A 21,719-nucleotide genomic window follows, 5' to 3' on the forward strand; every position below is an offset into this window, starting at 1 on the left:
GCATTCTGCCTTTGCGTGCGCTGGCAGAGGAGGTATTCCAACTCCCAGAGAAAGAGATGTGGGTACCAATCCAACAGTGCTTGCAAGAAGAGGGTGGTTTGAAAATGTGTTGGTGACTTCTGATATGAGATCATTCTTTCAGCCGACCCATCGACAGGTCTCATCCAGATCCAGCATCAAGGAACGCGTAGACCGACAGGTGTCCAACTACATCGGGTTAACGGCTGATGTGGACACTCTGAGAAGTGATGAACCCCTGGACTACTGGGTGGGCAGGCTTGACCTCTGGTCAGAGCTTGACCAATTTTCAATGGAACTGTTGGCTTGCCCCTCGTCCAGTGTCCTATCTGAAAGGACGTTCAGCGCAGCAGGGGGGATCTTGACTGATAAGCGCACTCGCCTAGCTCATGACAGTGTTGACTACCTCACATTTATAAAAATGAATGAGGCATGGATCTCGGAGGAATTCAACACCAGTAGACCATATATATGCATAACTCTATAAACAATTTATTTAATCTAGCACACGGACCTTTTTTCTACCTTTGGCTCACTTCCTTGTACAAAAAAAGCACACCATACTATATGTCTGTACGCTCCTGTTTGAAGAGGTTGAGTGGTGTCATATTTTTGGGTCCCGCAGTGAGTTGCTGGTATCAGTGCTCTCTATCTCGGTGCTGGTGTCAGTGCTCTCTATCTTGGTGCTGGTGTGGTGTCAGTGCTCTCTATCTCTGTGCTGGTGTCAGTGCTCTTTATCTTGGTGCTGGTGTCAGTGATCTCTATCTCGGTGCTGGTGCGGTGTCAGTTCTCTCTATCTCGGTGCTGGTGTCTGTGCTCTATATCTTGTTGCTGGTGTCAGTGCTCTCTATCATGGTGCTGCTGGTGCCAGTGCTCTCTATCATGGTGCTGGTGTCAGTGCTCTCTATCACTGTGCTGGTGTCAGTGCTCTCTATCTCGGTGCTGGTGTGGTCTCAGTGCTCTCTATCATGGTGCTGGTGTCAGTGGTCTCACGGTGCTGTTGTCAATGCTCTCTATCACGGTTTTGGTGTCAGTGCTCTCGTGGTGATGGTGTCAGTACTCTCTTTCTCGATGCTGGTGTCAGTGCTCTCTATCTCAGTGCTGGTGTCAGTGCTCTCTATCTCGGTGCTGGTGTCAGTGCTCAGTCTCTATCATGGTGCTGGTGTCAGTGCTCAGTCTCTATCGCAGTGCTGTTTTTAGACACTGAGGGAGATAGCAGTGGAGAAGCCAATCAGCAGGCAGTGCCAGCATCATTGCTGAGGATCAGCACTGGACTGGCACCTCTGGACCCCCGCAGTGGAGCCCTGCATAGGTGGGGGTAAGGGCCGGGCAGATGGAGGGGCTCAAGCACAGGTTGGCACACTGGGACACTGGCAGAGGACTGCGCTGCCATGACCTTGGCACTGATCATCTCCTGCATCCCCTTCATAGCCTGCCCTGACCTTGCCTCTCCTCCATGGCCTTCATGCGCTCCTTAATTGTCAAAATTTCACAGATAAAAAAAGAATACTTGTTGTTGTCAATCCCAGATTCACTTAATACTTTTATTATGTCAGTGTCCATGTTGTGGGACTATGTGTGCACAGCTAGTAAGTATTTTGTGGCTGAAAATATGACCTGGAAGTTTTTAAGTTTTGCCTGCCATTAAAGTCAATGGCGTCTGCCGCAAACCTTGTGGTTCGCAAACTTTTGGTCACGTTCACGGTTCGCGTCCGCAAAACGTCCCGCCAGAAGTTCGTCCATCACTATCAAAGAGATTATTAATTATAAAAAAAATGTCTTTTTATATAGGGATGCAGAACATGCAAAAAAAATGTCGAACATGTGAACACCATTAAAGCCTGTGGGACACGAACATGAAAAATCAAAAGTGCTAATTTTAAAGGCTAATATGCATGGTAATTAGGGATGAGCCGAACAACCCCTGGTTCAGTTCGCACCAGAACCTGCAAACTGAACAAAAATGTGTGCAAACTTTAGAAAATCGCTTAAAGTCAATGGGACTCGAACGTTCAAAATCAAAAGGTGCTAATTTTAAAGGCTAATATGCAAGTTATTCTCCTAAAAAGGGTTTGGGGACCCGGCTCCTGTCCCAGGGGACATGTATCAATGCAAAAAAAAATTCAAAAACAGCAGTTTTTTCGGGAGCACTGATTTTAATGAAGCTTAAAGTGAAAAAAAAAAGTGAAATATTCATTTAAATATCGTGCCGGGGGGGGGGGATGTCTATAGTATGCCTGTGAAGTGGCACATGTTTCCCGTGTTTAGAACAGTCCCTGCATAAAATTACATTTCTAACGGAAAAAAAGTCATTTAAAACTGCTTGTGGTTTAAATGTAATTCTGGTTCTGGCAATATGGATGACAATCATTGAGAAAAATGGCATGGGTAATCCCTCTGCCCATTACCAGCCCCTTTGGGTCTTGTATGGATATTAAGGGGAACCCCGTACCCAATTAAAAAAAGGAAAGGCGTGGGGCCCCCAAGCCCTATATACTCAGAACAGCAGTATACAGGCTGTGCAAATAAGACAAGGACTGCGTAGGTTTGTTGTTAAGTAAAATCTGTTTGTAATTTTGAACTGGTACATTTTTTTAGTGTAGCTCCAGTCAAAAAATCTACTTTTAAGCTTTTTGGAAAACATAGGAAAGGGTTTTCACCCCTGTAACATTTTTTTTTGCTGTCTATGTACCTCTTCAGAAGATTTCACCTCACTTTCTGTCCCAATGACAAATGTTTTTTGAAAATTTGTTTTTTTTAGTAAAAATAAGGCTTGGGATAAAGCATCAGTGGAGAGGAGACACATTTTTTCCCATTTCAACTCTTACAGGAGAGAATTTCCCTTCCTAGATGTAGATTTCATCTCACTTCCTGTTGTCTCCTTTGCAAGTAGGAGACGTCAGTAAGTTTTTTTTTTTAAAGGTAAAATTTTTAGTTGTTTTTAGAAAAATAACATAATCAAAAATAACATTGTACATCTGTACATAACATGTTCGGGACTTTACATCCTTATATCGTCAATTGCATACATACACAAGTGTTACTTACTCACAATGCATAAACAATAAAAGCATTTTCATCATATTGCTCTACGTGGGTGTAAGCATGTTCCATTAAAATTCTTTGTCAATATCTACATATTTAGAATACCATAAAACATCTTTCATGTACAAGAACATGATCATTACCTATTCCCACTTTATTAATAATTGTCTACGTCTCCCCCCCCCCCCCCAATCCTATGCAGATATTCCATCACAAGGGGCACATTGGATACAACCTGCCCAAATTTTGTCAAATTTTTTAGTACTCCCTCTGGCTGTATACGTAAGTTTATTCATTGGCAGTGAGCCATTAACTAATCCTATCCAGTATTGTAGAGACTGTGGGGTTGCTTCCTTCCGTCTAAGAGCAATTGCTATTTTAGCATAACAGAAAAGTATTCTAAGTAGAGTCTTCTGAGATGTGGATATACTTTCCTCCTCCAAAAAACACCTAACAGGCACCTGGCAGGAGAATAGATATTGGGTAGGGCTAAAGCATCTTCTAGATATAAGAGGATCACTCTCCAAAATTTTGCTATTTCCGGGCATAGCCAGACCATGTCGAAGAAGTCGTCTCCCACTGCCCCTCTACATCTACAACATTCAGGTGAATCCATTCTTCCCATTTTGTGGAGCCGCAGTGGGGTGTAGTAAATTCTATGGAGATAGTGAAACTTGTCCCTGGCCAAGATCAGCAAAGGCAGAGCTGTCTCTAAGGCCGCGTACACACGGGCGGACTGTTCGTCCAACTTTGTCCGCTGAACAGTGTTTGGGCGGACAGTCCGCTCGTGTGTGGGCTTTCAGCGGACAGTTTCAGCGGACAGTTGGACGGACAAGGTTTTTCGGAAATTCCGTAAAACTGTCCGCTGAAACCTTGTTTCAGCGAACAGTCCGCTCGTGTGTAGGCTTGTTCGTCAAACAAAGTTGCGCGCATGCTCAGAAAGGATTTTCACGCCGAAAGCTATAATGCAGTGTATAGGACGTCGTATTTTTCGTCCCGTCGTACGTGCCGTTCACGTCATCGCGCACGGTTTCAGCAAACTGTTCGTCCGTCGTGTGTGGCCATGTCCGTCCATGCTAAGTTTGAGCGGACTGTTTGCCGAAACTGTTGGACGGACAAAGTTGGGCGAACAGTCCGCGCGTGTGTACGCGGCCTAAGACCTCATCCCAAGATTCCTCTGTGATGGACGGGATGTCCAAATTCCACTGTGTGGACACCCTGCCCATCCTGGCAGAGGAAGATGTCAGTAAAGCAAAGAAGTTCCGAGATATGAGCTTGGTGTGGTCCCCATCCGCCACTAGCTGTTCTAATTTTGAAGGGGTCAGTATCACCTTCTGCCTACCATATTGTGCGTGTACAGCATGCCTCAGCTGCAGATATCTATAGAAGAATGTATTAGGCAGTTTGTATTCTATCTTAAAATCTGTAAATTATTTGAATATTCCCTCCTGGAAAAGTTGGTGTGCATACTTAATCCCATACGTCTGCCATCTGGTATTTTAAAGATCTCCGCCAGCTGGGGGTTATGCCAAAGGGGGGCACTGGGCGACTCAGATAGGCTAATTCCCTTTATTTTATCATTGCAGATATGGAATATTTTATGGGATAGCTTCAGTATATCAGCTCCGTGTGCAGGATAAGGGCCATTTCTGTATAATATGTTAATTAATGCTTCATAGGAGTGGACCTGGGCCGCCTGAGTAGGCACTGAGGCAATATCCAATGTTGGAAAGCCTCACCAGTGCACATGTGTCAATTGGGAGGCCAGATAATAACACTGTAAATCTGGCAGTGCCAGATCTCCCGAACTAATCGGTAGGTGTAACGTGTCCAATGACACTCTGGCTGGTTTGGCTCTCCACAGAAAGGTCACTAGTATCTTATTGATTCCCTGAAATACTTTTTTGGGGATATACATCGGTGCGTGCCACAACAGATGTAAAAATCTAGGGAGGTATATCATCTTATATATATTTATTTTACTCAGAAGGTTGAGGGGCAGAGTACGCCACGTCTGTAGATTGTCTTTCATTCTCAGCACCAGGGGTGATATATTGTTTTTAGTATAATTACTCAATGGCAGCTGCACCTCAACCCCCAAATAACGGAACTGGGAAACCTTCTTTAAGGGCACCTCCAATGGCAAGCTAGGATCATACCCAGGGCAGAGCGGGAGGAGTATGGATTTAGTCCAGTTCACTCTGAATCCTGAGTATGCACCAAACCTAGAGATCTGATAAAGTGCCTTCCTCAGTGAATCACCTGCGTTTGCTAAATAAAGGAGCATATCATCAGCATATAGTGAGGTTTTTTCTTCTCTGTCATTAATTTTACATCCCTTGATTCCGGATTCTGACCCCAAGCCTGCTGCCAATGTTTCAATAGCTAGGGCAAACAGCAGGGGCGACAACAGGCACCCATGCCCAGTGCCTCTTGTAATCTCAAATGAGTCAGTGATAATATTATTCACTTTGAGTCTCGCCGTTGGCCTAGTGTACAGCAGTTTCACCCATGCCACAAATCTAGGGCCGAAGCCCAACCACCCAAGGACCACGAGCAAATAGGGCCACTCTATTGAATCAAAAGCTTTATGCGTGTCTAAGGACACCACTACTCATGTGTCCTGATCCTGGCCAGCCGATTGGAGAATGGTAAAAAGACACCTAAGATTTATTGCCGTTGATCTCCCGGGTATAAAGCCCATTTGATCTGGATGAATAACGGATGCTATAACCTTGTTGAGTCTTAGGGCTACACTCTTAGCTAATATTTTGGCATCAACATTAATCAATGATATGGGCCTATACGACTCGCATAGCTCATAGTCCTTGTGCGGTTTCGGTATTAACACAATAAGTGCCTCCCTCAATGATTCAGGAAGCACACCCTGTTCCCGGGCTCCTATATACATGTCCAACAGTTTTGGGGCCAGACTGTCTGCATATGTGTCATACCACTCTGCCGGGAAGCCATCCAAGCCTGGCGTCTTATTCGGGCTGAGGGCACGTATTGCAGAGAATATTTTCTCTATGTTAATGGGAAGTTCCAGGTCCTTCACTGCTTCCTCACCCAATTCTAATAGCGGGATGGGGGCCAGGTACTCACGAACCTCCTCTTCCCCATAATCCACCCTAGAAAAATATAATTCAGAGTAAAATTGCACAAAAGCATTCGCTATTTCTGTTTGTGTGGTACACAGGGTCCTCTGTTTGTCATAAATACATGGGATAGAAGCTGGGGTCTGCTGTGAGTGGGCCAGGTATGCCATCAATCTACTGTTCTTATTACCAAATTCAAATATGCGTTGCGCCTGGTATAGAAGTTTTTTCTGAGTTTTTTCCACCAGTACTAAATCTAGGTGTCTCACCCCCTCCCTCCAAATTTTATATGTATTCGAATTGGGATTTTCAATGTAATCCACCTCTGCATCTGTCGTTTTCCTTTCCGCATCTAGAAGCTTCCACTGCCTATCTGATCTAAGTTGTTTAATAACTCCAGCAACGGAGCCTCTAAGTGTGGCCTTAAACGCGTCCCATGTGATTCCGACAGGACCCTTCGCTCTGTTCTCAAGCCAAAAGTCTCGGATAGATGTCTGCGTTGACCTCTCAAAACTTTCCTCCTTGAGCCACAGTGGTCTCAACCTCCACACCGCGTACCCTCTCAGCCGCTCCATGTCAAAAGTGATTAAGAGTGGGGAGTGGTACGAGACAGCATGAGGTATATATTGGGCTTCCAGCACTCTTGGCAATAACTCACTGGACACAAAACATAAGTCTATCCTGGAAAGGGTATTAAACGTGGTGGAGTTACAGGAATAAGCTCTAACATGTGGGTTTTTCCACCTCCAGGCCTCCACCAGGTTATATGACCCAATACACTGAGCTAATGGGGAGCTATGTTTAGGTGTCATATCAAATCTGTCCATGTCAGACGAGAGCACCACATTCATATCACCTGTAAGAATAATGGAACCAACCATACCTTGGGGCTGCACACTAAAAAATTGTCTGAACGCATCCGTCAGACGGACACCTTCTCCACCGCACCTTCTGTGACTGACCGAAGCCTCAGCAACGCGTTGTCCATGACCAGGAATTTGTAACCTCCTAGTCTCTGGGAAAGCGTTGCACAGACCTTTCTGCAAGGCCCCCCGAAGATGTTTCATCCTTTGCTCCCTCTGCGATGGCAAGATAAGGTCCATAACCTTACCCTTGTAACATGGATCAAGGAGGGTTGCCAGCCAGTAATGATCCCTATCCTTGATACAACGAATACGAGGATCCATCCGCAGGCTTTACAGGATCAGGGAGGCCATGCAGCGTAGGTTAGCTGAGGCATTCGGTCTGGAGTCCTCTGGGTAACTAAGGACGACATGATCCACAGCCACCTCCTCCCAGCCATGTACAAGTCCACGGGTTTCTTGGGACTTACAGTGCCTGCTTGCCCTCTTATATTGGCTCGTGACTGTCTGCCTCTCCTTGTTGGCCTTCCAGACGGAGATGCAGCTGCACAAATCTGGGATGTATATACTGATATACTGCAGCTAGCAGAATCAACTGCCTGCCTGTAGTATTATTAGTATGAGAACACCAGCAATTGGGGTAGGTTTATGTGCACACTGTGCAGAGAACACATTACACAGACTGTAAATACTGCAGCTGCCTGTGGCATAGGATCAGCAGAACACAAGCAATTGGGGTAGAAGCCACCCTGGCTTTGGCCAATTACAGCTCTCTAGACAGACGGTGCTGTGATTGGCCAAGCATGCGGGTCAATCATTAGCCAGCAATACACTGCGATGCCACAGTGAATTATGGGCCATGACACGCCACTCGAATTTGGCAGGAACAGCCCATAAAGTTCGGAATTCGCAGAACGGATGAACAGACGATGTTTGAGACGAGCATGGGTTCAACTCAAACACAAAGCTCATCTCTAATGGTATTGTCTTAAAAAGTGTTTGGGGACCTGGGTCCTGCCCAAGGGGACATGTATCAATGCAAAAAAAAAGTTTTAAAACGTCCACTTTTTTCGGGAGCAGTGATTTCAACAATGCTTAAAGTGAGACAATAAAAGTGTAATATTCCTTTAAATTTCGTACCTGGGGGCTGTCTATAGTATGCCTGTTAAGTGGCAAATGTTTCCAGTGTTTAGAACAATCTGACAGCAAACTGACATTTCTAAAGGAAAAAAAGTCATTTAAAACTATTCGTGGCTATAATGAATTGTCAGGCCCAACAATACACATAAAAGTTCATTGATAAAAATGGCATGGGATTCCCCCCACAGGGGAACCCTGAACCAAATTTTTAAAAATAAAAATGTGTGGGGGTACCCCCAAATTCCATACCAGGCCAGGAGTACTGAGTGGATGCTTGCATTGATTGTCAGTATCCACATGCAAAGATGAATGAAACTCCAATAATGTATTAGCAAAATTACAAACTAATTTATTCAACTTTAAAATGGCTGCTTACATTGTAAAAGTAATGAACTGGCCAGGCAAATGGTACATTTAGCATTCGCCACCACCACCTACATCACTTCCGGTATTACGATGTTTACATCCGGTCAGCAGTAACGACTCCAGGTTTGCGGTGATTACTTCCGGTTGCGTGCTTGCGCCCTGCATGTTACGTCACGTACCTCGTGACTTCCTCAGGGAAAACCCTGAGGAAGCCACAAGGGAGTCTTTTCCCTGAGGAAGTCACAAGGTACATGACGTTACGCATAGGATGCAAGCACGCAACCGGAAGCAGAGGTCCTTTCACGATAAGTCCCTCATGCTGCGACCATACAGTGCCTTGAAAAAGTATTCATGCCCCTTGAAATTTTCCACATTTTGTCATGTTACAACCAAAAATGTAAATGTATTTAATTGGTATTTTATATGATAGATCAACACAAAGTGGCACATAATTGTGAAGTGGATGTAAAATTATAATTGGTTTTCAATTTTTTTTTACAAATAAATCGGTGAAACGTAAAGGGGAGTGAATACAAATGCACGCCACACTTTTCAGATATTTATTTAAAAAAAATGGAAAACCGTTTATCATTTTCCTTTTACTTCACAATTATGTGCAACTTTTTGTTGGTCTATCACAGGGATATGCAATTAGTGTACCTCCAGCTGTTGCAGAACTACAAGTCCCATGATGCATAGCAAGACTCTGAGACAGCCACAAGCGTGACACCCAGAGGCAGAGGTATGATGGAACTTGTAGTTTAGCAACAGCTGGAGTTACACTAATTGCACATCCCTGGTAGGGATGAGCTTGGTGTTCGAGTCGAAAAACGAAGCCAGAACTCTGTGGGCCCTTCACGCCAAATTCGTTTGGTGCTCACGGCCCAAAATACACTGCACCATCGTAGTGCATTGCTGGCTCATGATTGGCATGCACTGTGACCCCTCATGCTTGGCCAATCACAGTGCCTGCAGCGAGGAGAGCCATGATTGGCCACAGGCAGGATGCCTGTGGCCAATTATAGCTCAGGCTGTGTAGTACACAAACCACACTATATAAGGCCGCCAGCACGGTGGCCTTGTGTAGTGTTCCAGAGTCTGCAGGAGTTAGTGGGTGTTGTCTGTGTGCTTTCAGCGCAGTATACACCTGTAGCTACCTATATTGCTGTTCTCTAATTGAACCATCTGTAGGAATTAGTTGGTGTTGTTTGCCTCCAGCGCAGTATACACCTGTAGCTACCTATATTGCTGTTCTCTAATTGATCCATCTGCAGGAGTCAGTGGATGTTGTGTGCTTCCAGGGCAGTATACAACGGTAGCTACCTATATTGCTGTTCTCTAATTGAGCCATCTGCAGGAGTTAGTTGGTGTTGTGTGCCTGCAGTGCAGTGTACACCTGTAGCTACCTATATTGCTCTTCTCTATTGAGCCATCTGCAGGAGTTAGTGGGTGTTGTGTGCTTGCAGCACAGTATACACCTGTATCTACCTATATTGCTGTTCTCTAATTGAGCCATCTGCAGGAGTTAGTTGGTGTTGTGTGCCTCCAGCACAGTATACACCTCTAGCTACCTATATTGCTGTTCTCTAATTGAGCCATCTGCAGGAGTTAGTTGGTGTTGTGTGCCTCCAGCACAGCACAGTATACACCGGTATCTACCCTTTAATTGCTGGTGTTCTATAATAAAGGCATCTTTGGGAGTTAGTGGGTGTTGTGTGCCTCCAGCACAGCACAGTATACACCGGTATCTACCCTTTAATTGCTGGTGTTCTATAATAAAGGCATCTTCAGGAGTTAGTGGGTGTTGTGTGCCTCCAGCACAGCACAGTATACACCGGTATCTACCCTTTAATTGCTGGTGTTCTATAATAAAGGCATCTTCAGAAGTTAGTGGGTGTTATGTGCCTCCAGCACAGCACAATATACACCTGTATCCACCCTTTATTGCTGGTGTTCTATAATAAAGGCATCTGCAGGAGTTAGTTTGTGTTGTGTGCCTCCAGCCCAGTATACACATGTATCTATCAATTACTGCTAGTGTTCTATCATACAGGCATCTGCAGGAGTTAGTTGGTGTTCTGTGCCTCCAGCACAATATACACTACCCAATCATTGGTTTTCCCATCTCCCCGCAGGCCATTACCATTAGTGATGGCCGAACAGTTTGCCCGGCGGTTGTTTTGCGGCGAATTTCGGCTGTTCGCGGTCCGCCATTTCGGCGGACTATTGGCGTTGTTCGCCCGGCGGACTTCCGTGTTTTTACTGTGTAAAGGAACTTTGACCTTATGACACATCCATCATGGGGTACAGGACAGCCAATTGAGACATGACAGCACATGGACACTTGGACATTCCCCCTAACTTATAAATACACCCGATCCGGCGGCCATTTTACATTCTTTCTTCTGTCACTATAGGGAAAGGTTGCTGTTTGGAGCAGGGACAGATAAACCACTAGCTATTTGGTACACAAAAGTTCTTTTCAGGACTGGTATAGGTGCTAGGTGTATATAGGTTTGCTGTGCTACTGATTGTTGCAGCAGCCTGAGTGTCTTTTGTCAGTTTAGATAAAAGGACAGAGCGCTGTGTGCTGCTATTTTAGGGACAGCCAGATTAGTCATCATCATCATCATTAGCTGTTACTATAAGGTCCACAAAAGTGCTATTCGAGTAACCAGTAATTGTTCCAGTCTCCTCTGTTTTGCCAGTTTGTATAGGGACAGGAAGGAAGCAGTGTGTCAGGCAGTGAGGGTCAGTTTAAACAGTTGCTGTTACTATTAGTTCCACAAAGGTTCTTTTCAGGACTGGTATCAGTGGTATGGTAATAGGCTTGTACACGTATAATATTCTTTCTTCCAAATATAGAAAGAATATTATACTTGACTGCTGCCCTTCTGCTGCAGTCTGCTAATCATTCACAACTCACTTGTTCCACAAAGCTCTTTATCAGGACTGGTAACTTGGTCTGTGTAGGGTGCTACAGTACATAGGGTTGAGTGCGGTACAGTCTGCCGTTCTGTAAGGACTGGTATCGGTCCACAATACATAGGGTTGAGGTGCACTACTCCTGACCGCTGCCCTATACTGCAGCAGTCCTTCAGCAGTATAGGGACTGATGTACAGTCTGCTAATCAGTCACACACAACCTACTTGGTCCACAAAGGTCCTTATAAGGACTGGTAACTTGGTGAAGGGTGCTACAGTACATAGGGTTGAGTGCGGTACAGTCTGCTGTTCTGTAAGGACCGCTATCGGTCCACAATAGATAAGGTTGAGGTGCACCACTGCTGACCGCTGCCCTATACTGCAGCAGTCCTTCAGCAGTATAGGGACTGACGTACAGTCTGCTAATCAGTCACACACAACCTACTTGGTCCACAAAGGTCCTTATAAGGACTGGTAACTTGGTGAAGGGTGCTACAGTACATAGGGTTGAGTGAGGTACAGTCTGCTGTTCTGTAAGGACCGCTATCGGTCCACAATAGATAGGGTTGAGGTGCACCACTGCTGACCGCTGCCCTATACTGCAGCAGTCATTCAGCAGTATAGGGACTGACGTACAGTCTGCTAATCAGTCACACACAACCTACTTAGTCCACAAAGGTCCTTATAAGGACTGGTAACTTGGTGAAGGGTGCTACAGTACATAGGGTTGAGTGAGGTACAGTCTGCTGTTCTGTAAGGACCGCTATCGGTCCACAATAGATAGGGTTGAGGTGCACCACTGCTGACCACTGCCCTATACTGCAGCAGTCCTTCAGCAGTATAGGGACTGACGTACAGTCTGCTAATCAGTCACACACAACCTACTTGGTCCACAAAGGTCCTTATAAGGACTGGTAACTTGGTGAAGGGTGCTACAGTACATAGGGTTGAGTGAGGTACAGTCTGCTGTTCTGTAAGGACCGCTATCGGTCCACAATAGATAGGGTTGAGGTGCACCACTGCTGACTGCTGCCCTATACTGCAGCAGTCCTTCAGCGGTATAGGGACTAAGAGTTTTGTCACAGGGTGATTTAAAAAATGACAGGCAGAGGAAGAGGCAGACCCTTCCGCAGGGGTGGTAGGGGTAGGGCTGGAGCACCAGCCTTGAGCCAAAGTGGGAAGTTGCAGAAGGTGCGTTCAATTACTTTAAAGGACACACCAGACTTGGTTGAGTGGCTCACTCAGCCTTACTCTTCTGCACCCTTCTCATCCTCTCGATCTGCACCCTCTTCTTCAATCTCTGCTATGTGCACCCCCAAAGACACTACCACCAACAACACCACCACCACCACAACCACATACTTTCCGCTTGAGTCACAGGAATTATTTTCCGATCCATATCAAGAGGACATTTCTAATGCGCAGCCACTCTTGGTATTGGATCAGGAAGAGGAGGTAGCAACAACCGCTACTCAGAAGTCTGACGACAGTACCCAGATCAGCCCAAGGAGGAGGTTGGTCCCCGGTGTTGCTGCCTACTCCAAGATCTCTACTTATAGCGGTGGGGAAGGTGACGTTGATGATGACGTGTCTAGTGATGTCACGTGGGTGCCCACAAGAGAGGAAGAGGAGGGGAGTTCAGAGGGAGATATGGACCAGCAGATAGGGAGGAGAAGCAGGAATAACTTACATTGCACAGGAGGGACAAAGCAGACTGCAAATGTATCAGGAGCGAGTCATCGACCATGTACGGTCACATCTGGCGCTCCCAGGACACCAGAACATGGCTCCGCAGTGTGGGCTTTTTTTAATGTGTCCGCTGCTGACAATAGCGTTGCCATCTGCAATCTTTGCAGTCAACGCATTAGTCGCGGTAAGCCCAACACTCACCTAGGGACGACCGCCTTAAGAAGGCACATGGGCAGCCATCACCAAGCCGAGTGGGAGCAACGTAACACACAAAGCCACACTGCAGGCTCTCACCGTCCAGCCTCGTCTTCTACTTCTCTTTCTCCTCTCTCCTCACAATTGTCCTCCACTCCACCTTCCATCACGCCAAGCTCACATTTTTCTGCAAAAGGCAGGCTTCCGTGGGCCTAATGTTCGAGCGTAAAAAAATGATGACGCCAGATAACCCTCTTGCCCAACGATTGACGGCTGACTTGTCAGAACTCATAGCCCGCCAACTACTGCCATATAAACTGGTGGACTCGGAGGCCTTTCGTAAATTTGTGGCCATTGGAACACCACAATGGAAGGTCCCAGGAAGGAAGTATTTCTCAGAGAAGGGCATCCCAGAGCTATATGGCCATGTTCAGCGGCAAGTGAATGTATCTCTGGCACACAGTGTCGGTGCCAAGATACATCTGACCACAGACACGTGGTCTAGCAAACACAGGCAGGGAAGGTATATCACTTTTACTGCCCACTGGGTGAACCTTCTGACGGCCGTCAAGTATGTAACCCGTGGCACCCGTGTAGATTTGGTTTTACCGCCACGGATTGTATGCAGGCCTGACTCTTCTTCTCCTCCTCCTCCTACTCCATCCTCCTCCCTGCCTCCTCCTTTTCCGCTGCTAGCGTCTCTTCCGCTGCACCGCCCAAGCTCCCCAGAACCTATTCCACATGCCAGGTGAGACGTTGCCATGCCGTGCTGCGTCTGTTGTGCCTGGAAGCCAAGAGCCACACTGGCCCGGCACTCCTTTCAGCTTTGCGTTCACAGGCAGATCAGTGGCTAACACCGCTCAATTTGACAGTTAGTAAAGTGGTGTGTGACAACGGTGCCAATCTGCTTAGCGCATTGAAACAGGGCAAAATCACGCACGTGCCATGCATGGCACACGTCTTAAACTTGGTCGTGCAGCGATTCGTTGTCAAATACCCTGGGGTCCAGGACATCTTGCGGCAGGCAAGGAAAATCTCGGCCCATTTCAGAAGATCTTACACGGCCATGGCTCGCCTTGCTGACATTCAGCGGCGACACAATTTGCCGGTCAGACGTCTTATTTGCAATTGCCCGACGCGATGGAACTTAACCTTCTATATGCTTGATAGGCTGCTCCAGCAGAAACGCGCAGTTAACGTCTACCTGTATGAACTCTGCAGCAGAAACGGTTCTGGGGAGCTGGGTTTTTTTTCACCGCGCCAGTGGCTGCTCATGCGCGACGCATGCAGACTTCTGCGGCCATTTGAGGAGATCACCAAACTGGTCAGTCGCAGCCATGGCGCCATCAGTGACATGGTACCTTATGCCTTCTTTATGGAGCGTGTCATTGATCAAGCTGTGGAGGAGCAGGAGCGGGAAGATGAGGAAGTCGCAATGCTGGATGAATTCCCAGGGGGGCTACTCTATCTGAGACAAGTCAACAAAAGGAGTATGAAGAGGAGTCAGAGGAGGATGGTGCCGGGGCAGATGAGGAGGAGCAAGAAGAGCATGCTTTAAACCTTTCTGGGATCCCTGTTGTGCGTGGATGGGGAGAGGAGAATGAAGAGGACAACATTATCCTGGATGATGAGCAGGAGCCAGGCCACCACACCGCTTCCACTTTGGTGCAAATGGGGGCCTTCATGCTCCAGTGTTTTAATAGGGACCCCCGTATAAAAAGCATAAGGGTCAAGGACCAGTACTGGGTGGCAACGTACTTAGACCCCCGGTACAAACACAAAATGGCGGAAATGTTACCGCCGTCGCAGAGGGCTGTCAGAATGCAGCACTTCCAGGCCTTTCTTCGAGAAATGCTGCATTCTGCTTTTGCGTGCGCTGGCAGAGGAGCAATTCCCACTCCCAGAGAAGGAGTTGTGGGTACCAATCCAACAGCGCCTGCAAGAAGAGGCCGGTTTGAAGATGTGTTGGTGACTTCGGATATGAGGTCATTCTTTCAGCCGACCCATCGACAGGTGTCATCCGGATCCAGCATCAGGGAACGCCTAGACCATCAGGTGTCCGACTACATTGGGTTAACGGCCGATGTGGACGCTCTGAGGAGTGATGAACCCCTGGACTACTGGGTGGGCAGGCTTGACCTCTGGCCAGAGCTTGCCCAATTTGCAATGGAACTGTTGGCTTGCCCCTCATCCAGTGTCCTGTCCGAAAGGACGTTCAGCGCAGCAGGGGGGATCGTGACCGATAAGCGTACTCGCCTAGCTCACGACAGTGTTAACTACCTCACATTTCAAAAAATGAATGAGGCATGGATCTCGGAGGAATTCAACACATGTGACCAGTAGACCATATATGTCTATAAACAATTTTTTTAATCAAGCACACAGACCTTCTTTCTTCATTTGGCTCACTTCCTTGTCCCAAAAAAGCACACCGTACTATATGCCCCTACCCTCCTCTTTGAAGAGGTTGAGCGGTGTCATATTTCTACTGGGGCTGCTTATGAGGGGATCACACCATCCCTGTGCTGTGCTGACTTCCTCCTGGGGGTTCTTATTATGAGGGGATCACACCATCCCTGTCCTGTGCTGATTTACTCCTGGGCCTGCTTATTATTAGGGGATCACACCATCCCTGTGCTGTGCTGAGTTTCTCCTGGGCCTGCTTATTATGAGGGGATCACACCATCCCTGTGCTGTGCTGATTTTCTCCTGGGGGTTCTTATTATGAGGGGATCACACCATCCCTGTGCTGTGCTGATTTTCTCCTGGGCCTGCTTATTATGAGGGGATCACACCATCCCTGTGCTGTGCTGACTTACTCCTGGGGGTTCTTATTATGAGGGGATCACACCATCCCTGTGCTGTACTGAGTTTCTCCTGGGCCTGCTTATTATGAGGGGATCACACCATCCCTGTGCTGTGCTGATTTTCTCCTGGGCCTGCTTATTATGAGGGGATCACACCATCCCTGTGCTGTGCTGACTTACTCCTGGGGGTTCTTATTATGAGGGGATCACACCATCCCTGTGCTGTGCTGACTTCCTCCTGGGGCTGCTTACGGTGCTGCTGTCAGTGCTGTATATCACGATGCTGGTGTGAGTGCTTAACGTCACGCTGCTGATGTCAGTGCTCTCTATCACGGTGCTGCTGTCAGTGCTGTATATCTCGGTGCGGGTGTGAGTGCTTAATGTCACGCTGCTGATGTCAGTGCTCTCTATCACGGTGCTGCTTTCAGTGCTGTATATCACGGTGCTGATGTCAGTGCTGTATGTCATGCTTCTGATGTCAGTGCTCTCTATCACGGTGCTGCTGTCAGTGCTGTATATCACGGTGCTGGTGTGAGTGATTTATGTCACGCTGCTGATGTCAGTGCTCTCTATCACGGTGTTGCTGTCAATGCTGTATGTCACGGTGCTGGTGTTAATGCTTTATGTCACGCTGCTGATGTCAGTGCGCTCTATCACGGTGCTGTTGTCAGATGACTCTATCACGGTGCAGGTGTCATTGCTGTATGTCACGCTGCTGTTGATCATCTCCTGCACCCTCTTCTTTGCCTACCCTGGTTCCTGACCTTCCCTCTCCTTCATTGCCTTCATGCGCTCCACAGTCGTGAATTGTCACAACAATTTCCCATATAAAAAAAGAATCCTTGTAGTTGTCGATCCCAGATTCACCTCATACATGTGTTATGTCATTGGCCATATGGTGGGACTATGTTTGCCCAGCTAATAATTATTTTGTGGCTGCAAATTTGACCTAAAGGTTTGCGAAGTTCGCCTCCCATTGAAGTCAATGGAGCCTGCCGCGAACGTTCCGTTTCGCGAACTATCGGCCGCGTTCGCGAAACGTCCCGTCGGAAGTTCGTCCATCACTAATTACCATGTCTGCAAGGCCAACAAGAATAGGCAGACAGACACAAGCCCATAAAAGAGGGCAAGCAGGCACTGTGTCTAGAGACAACAGTGCTGGTCATGGACGTGGTGCATCGTCATCATCACGTGGCCATGGGACACGCTTGTCCTTATTTTCGGCAGCTGGACGCGTTGAGCCACATAATGCCGAAGACTTGGTGGAGTGGATGACCAAGCCCTCTTCATCCTCCTCATCCTCTCTCACCCAGGCTCAGGGTACTAGCAAAGCAGCTGCCAACGCATCCTCTTCCCTCATCTCAATGTCATCATCAGTGACTCCTTCCCTAGACCCACCATGTCCTTGAGCACAGTGTTGGGTACATGCTTCAGGAGGATTGCCAGTGTTTTGTAGGCTTTGATGATGATACTCAGCTAGAGGAAGGCAGTAGCATGAGCACAGAGAGAGGGTATGCTCAAGAAGGATAGCAATCTAGTAGTCATGTTCCACAAGCTGCAGCATACTGCCAGGTTTGCTGCAGTGATGAAGAGGGAGGGGATGATGAGAGCACTGACTCCATGTGGGTGCCTGATAGGAGATAGGAGGAGGAGTCACATCTCCAACAAGACAGGATGCCCTCCGGGGGCCAGATTAGGGGCAGCCTACCGACTGAATTACACTGCAGAGCTCCGACTGTGCAGGGTGCTGCCTCTGCGCGTTATAATAAAAGTTCTTTGGTGTGTGCCTTTTTTGAGACTAGTGCATCAGATCACACCGCTGCTATTTGCAACATATGTCTCAAGCGTATCTCGCGTGGCCAAAACATCAGCCGCTTGGGCACCACATGCTTGACCAGACATATGTTGACCTGCCATGCAGCTCATTGGCAAGCTTACCTCAAAGACCCACACCAAAAAACAAAGCGGACCTCTCCTTTCTCCTCATCAGCAGGGATCTCCAACCCTACTAGACCTTCAGTCTTCTCTGAAACCTGCACTGAGAGGAATGAAGGTGTAGAATTAGGAGTGTCAAAGCCAGGTGCTTGCGGGCACTCTGCTAGCAGTACACCCATGTCCGATTGTAGCAGGCAAATTTCCCTGCCCCAGCTGCTGGACCGTGGAAAGAAGTTCACTCCCAGCCATCCTCATGCCCAGCGGTTGAATGATAGATTGGCTAAATTGCTAGCACTTCAACTGCTGCCTTTTCAGTTGGTAGATTCGACCCCCTTCCGTGAGTTTGTGCAATGTGCGGTTCCTCAGTGGCAGGTCCCCAAACGCCACTTTTTCACACGGAAGGCAATTCTGGCTCTCTACCGGCATGTGGAAGGCAATGTCCTTGCCTCGCTGGATAGGGCGATCAGTGGTAAGGTGCATATTACCGCTGACTCATGGTCCAACAGGCATGAACAGTGATGTTACCTGTCTTTCACGGCCCATTGGGTCACTCTTCTAGCAGCTGGGAAGGATGCAGAACAAGGTGCAGTAGTGTTGGAGGTTGTTCCGCCACCACGCCTCCAAAATGCTACTACTGGTTGTGACACACCTCTCTCCTCCACCCCCTCCTCTTCTTCTTCCTCCATGGCCTCTTCCAGTGCTCTGTCCTTGGGAACCAGCGGTACTCCGTAGGAGTTCAAGGGGCTACGCAAGTACGCAGGCAAAATTATGCCATGCTGTGCTTGTGCTGGTTTGTTTGGGGGACAGGAGCCACACTGAGGCAGATATTTTGTCATCTCTGCAGGGGCAGGCTGAGAGGTGGTTGATGCCCTACCAGCTTAAGCCAGGATTGGTGGTTTGCAACAATGGCACCAACCTCCTCTCCGCCCTCTGACAGGGACAACTGACCTGGTGGTGCAGCGGTCCCTGGGCAGGTACCTGGGCTTACAGGATGTCCTGAAGCAGGCCAGGAAAGTCTGTGTGCATTTCTGCATTCATTTAATGCCAGTGCTCATCTGGCTGAGATCCAAAAGGAGTTGAACCTGCCCAAGAACCGCCTTATATGTTACATGCCCACCAGGTGGAACTCAACGTTGGCCATGCTGCAGTGGCTGCACACGCATCAGAGGGCCATCAATGAGTACCTGTGTGACTACGGAACCAGGACAGGGTCAGGGGAGCTCGGTTTTTTCTCACCACGCCAGTGGGGCATGATCAGGGATGCATGTACTGTCCACAAGGATGGTGAGCAGTGACAGTGACAGTGCATGCATCAGTGACACTGTACCTCTTGTCCACTTGTTGGAGCATACGCTGCATGGAATAATGGACAGGGCACTTGAGGCAGAACAGAGGCAGGAAGAGGAGGACTTCCTTGCTTCTCAAGGCCCCCTTTATTCAGACAGTGTTCCTGCTGTCCCACCCATCACACAGGAAGAGGACGAGGAGGAGGATGATTGTGTCAGCATGGAGGTGGAGACTGGCACTCAGCATCAGCAGCAGCAGTCTTGTAGGGATGATTTACAGTCCCAAGAAACCTGTGAACTTGTACGTGGCTAGGAGGAGGTAGCTGCGGATCATGTTGTCCATAGTGACCCAGAGGACTCCGGACCGAATGCCTCAGCTAACCGACGCTGCATGGCCTCCCTGATCCTGCAAAGCCTGTGGAAGGATCCTCATATTCTTCGGATCAAGGAGAGGGACCATTACTGGCTGGCCACTCTCCTTGATCCATGGTATAAGGGTAAGGTTGCTGACCTTATCTTGCCATCGCAGAGGGAGCAGAGGATGAGACATCTCTGGGAGGCCTTGCAGAAAGGTCTGCGCAACACGTTCCCAGAGACTGGGAGGTTACAAACTCCTGGTCCTGGACAACATGTTGCTGAGGCTTCGGTCAGAAGGAGCGGTGGAGAAGGTGGGCGCCTGACCAATGCGTTCAGACAATTTTTTAGTCCGCAGCCCCAAGGTATGATGGGTTCCAGCAACCATCGCCAGCGTCTGATTTACATGGTGCTGGAATACCTAGGGGCAAGGTCAGACTTGGACACCTTTCTCATCGAAAATCCTCTGGCTTACTGGGTCTTGAGGATGGATCACTGGCCAGAGCTTGCACAGTATGCAATTGAGCTACTGGCCTGTCCTGCATCCAGCATTCTTTCGTAACGCACCTCCAGTGCTGCTGGTGGCTTTGTTACCGATCAGGGTGCACCTGACCACCGACTCGGTTGATCGACTGACCTTCATAAAGATGAATCAGTCTTGGATCACCACCAGCTACCAATCACCTGAAGCTGATGTAACCGAATAATTATTTTTTTTTAAATATCACATCCCTTCAAGACTGCCTATGCTGATGATGAGTGACTGTCCTGTTATGTTAACTGTCTTTCCTCTTCCTCTTCTGCTGATATCTCGGAAGAACATTTTTGGTTCTGGGTGACGCCAACAGCCCAATTTTTCAGCCCCTGTTTAACAGGGGCGTGTAATTACAATTTTTGATGCAATGCTTTGCAGCAGGGCTCATTACTGCACTCCAAATAGAGTATATGGAAGAGGGGTTGCAGTGTCATGGCACCAGCACCAGTTCCTAAGGCCCAATTTTTCAGCCCCCGTTTAACAGGGGCGTGTAATTACAATTTTTGATGTAATGCTTTGCAGCAGGGGTCATTCCTGCACTCTAACTAGAGTATCTGTGAGAGGTTGCAGTGTTGTGACACCAGCAAGCAGTGCCTAAGGCCCAATTTTTCATGTAATTACAATTCTTGATATAATATTTCACAACAGGGCCCGTTCCTATGCCCACCGAGAGTAACTGTGAGGACTTATAGTGTTGTGGCACCAGCACCACCACCACAACCACCAAAGGCCCAATTTTTCTACCACCATTCAACAATGGCATGTAATTACAATTCTTGATATAATCGTTCACAGCAGAACGCTCCAGCCCCCACCAAGAGTCACTTTGAGGGCTTACAGTGTAGTGGCAACACCAACACCTTGTTCGGCCATTTCTGCAGAGCATATAGGGCAGGCCCCTACTTTCAAACATCCAACTTACAAATGTCTCCTACTTGCAAACGGAAGGAGACAACAGGAAGTGAGATGGAAAAAGACGGACGGCAAAACAAATTATACAGGAGTGATAACCATGTCCTGTGTTTTCCAAAAAGCTTTGAAATAGATTTTTTGACTGGAGCTACACTTTAAAAATGTACCAGTTCAAAATTACAAACAGATTCTACTTAACACAACAAACCTACACAGTCTTGTTTGCACCGCCTGTATACTGCTGTTCTGAGTATATAGAGCCTGGGGGCCCTACGCCTTTCCTTTTTTTAATATGGGTACGGGGTTCCCCTTAATATCCGTACAAGACCAAAAGGGGCTGGTAATTGGCGGGGGGGTGCTACTTATGCAATTTTTCTCAATGATTTTCACCCATATTGCCAGAACCAGATACTACATTAAAACCACAAGCAGTTTTAAATGACTTTTCCGTTAAATGTAATTTTGTGCAGGGACTGTTCTTAACACAGGAAACACGTGGCACTTCACAGGCATACTATAGACACCCCCAGGCACGATATTTAAAGGAATAT

At 47.6% G+C, this 21,719-nt stretch overlaps 1 protein-coding gene across 1 annotated transcript in view; it reads right to left on the reverse strand.

The window, feature by feature from the left end:
* The window catches only part of LOC143941277 (vomeronasal type-2 receptor 116-like), a 96,494-nt gene extending 89,452 nt beyond the window's left edge, over positions 1-7,042 (reverse strand). Inside the window, exon 1 of the mRNA XM_077463314.1 lies at positions 5,798-7,042. Within this exon, the coding sequence (XP_077319440.1) occupies positions 5,798-7,042 (1,245 nt within the window). The remainder of the gene's footprint in view (positions 1-5,797) is intronic.
* Between the last annotated feature and the right edge of the window lie 14,677 nt (positions 7,043-21,719).

This window comes from Lithobates pipiens, unplaced genomic scaffold (assembly GCF_037356315.1).
Source record: "Lithobates pipiens isolate NorthernLeopardFrog02 unplaced genomic scaffold, aLitPip1_a1.2 Scaffold_3, whole genome shotgun sequence".
NCBI lineage: Eukaryota > Metazoa > Chordata > Amphibia > Anura > Ranidae > Lithobates > Lithobates pipiens.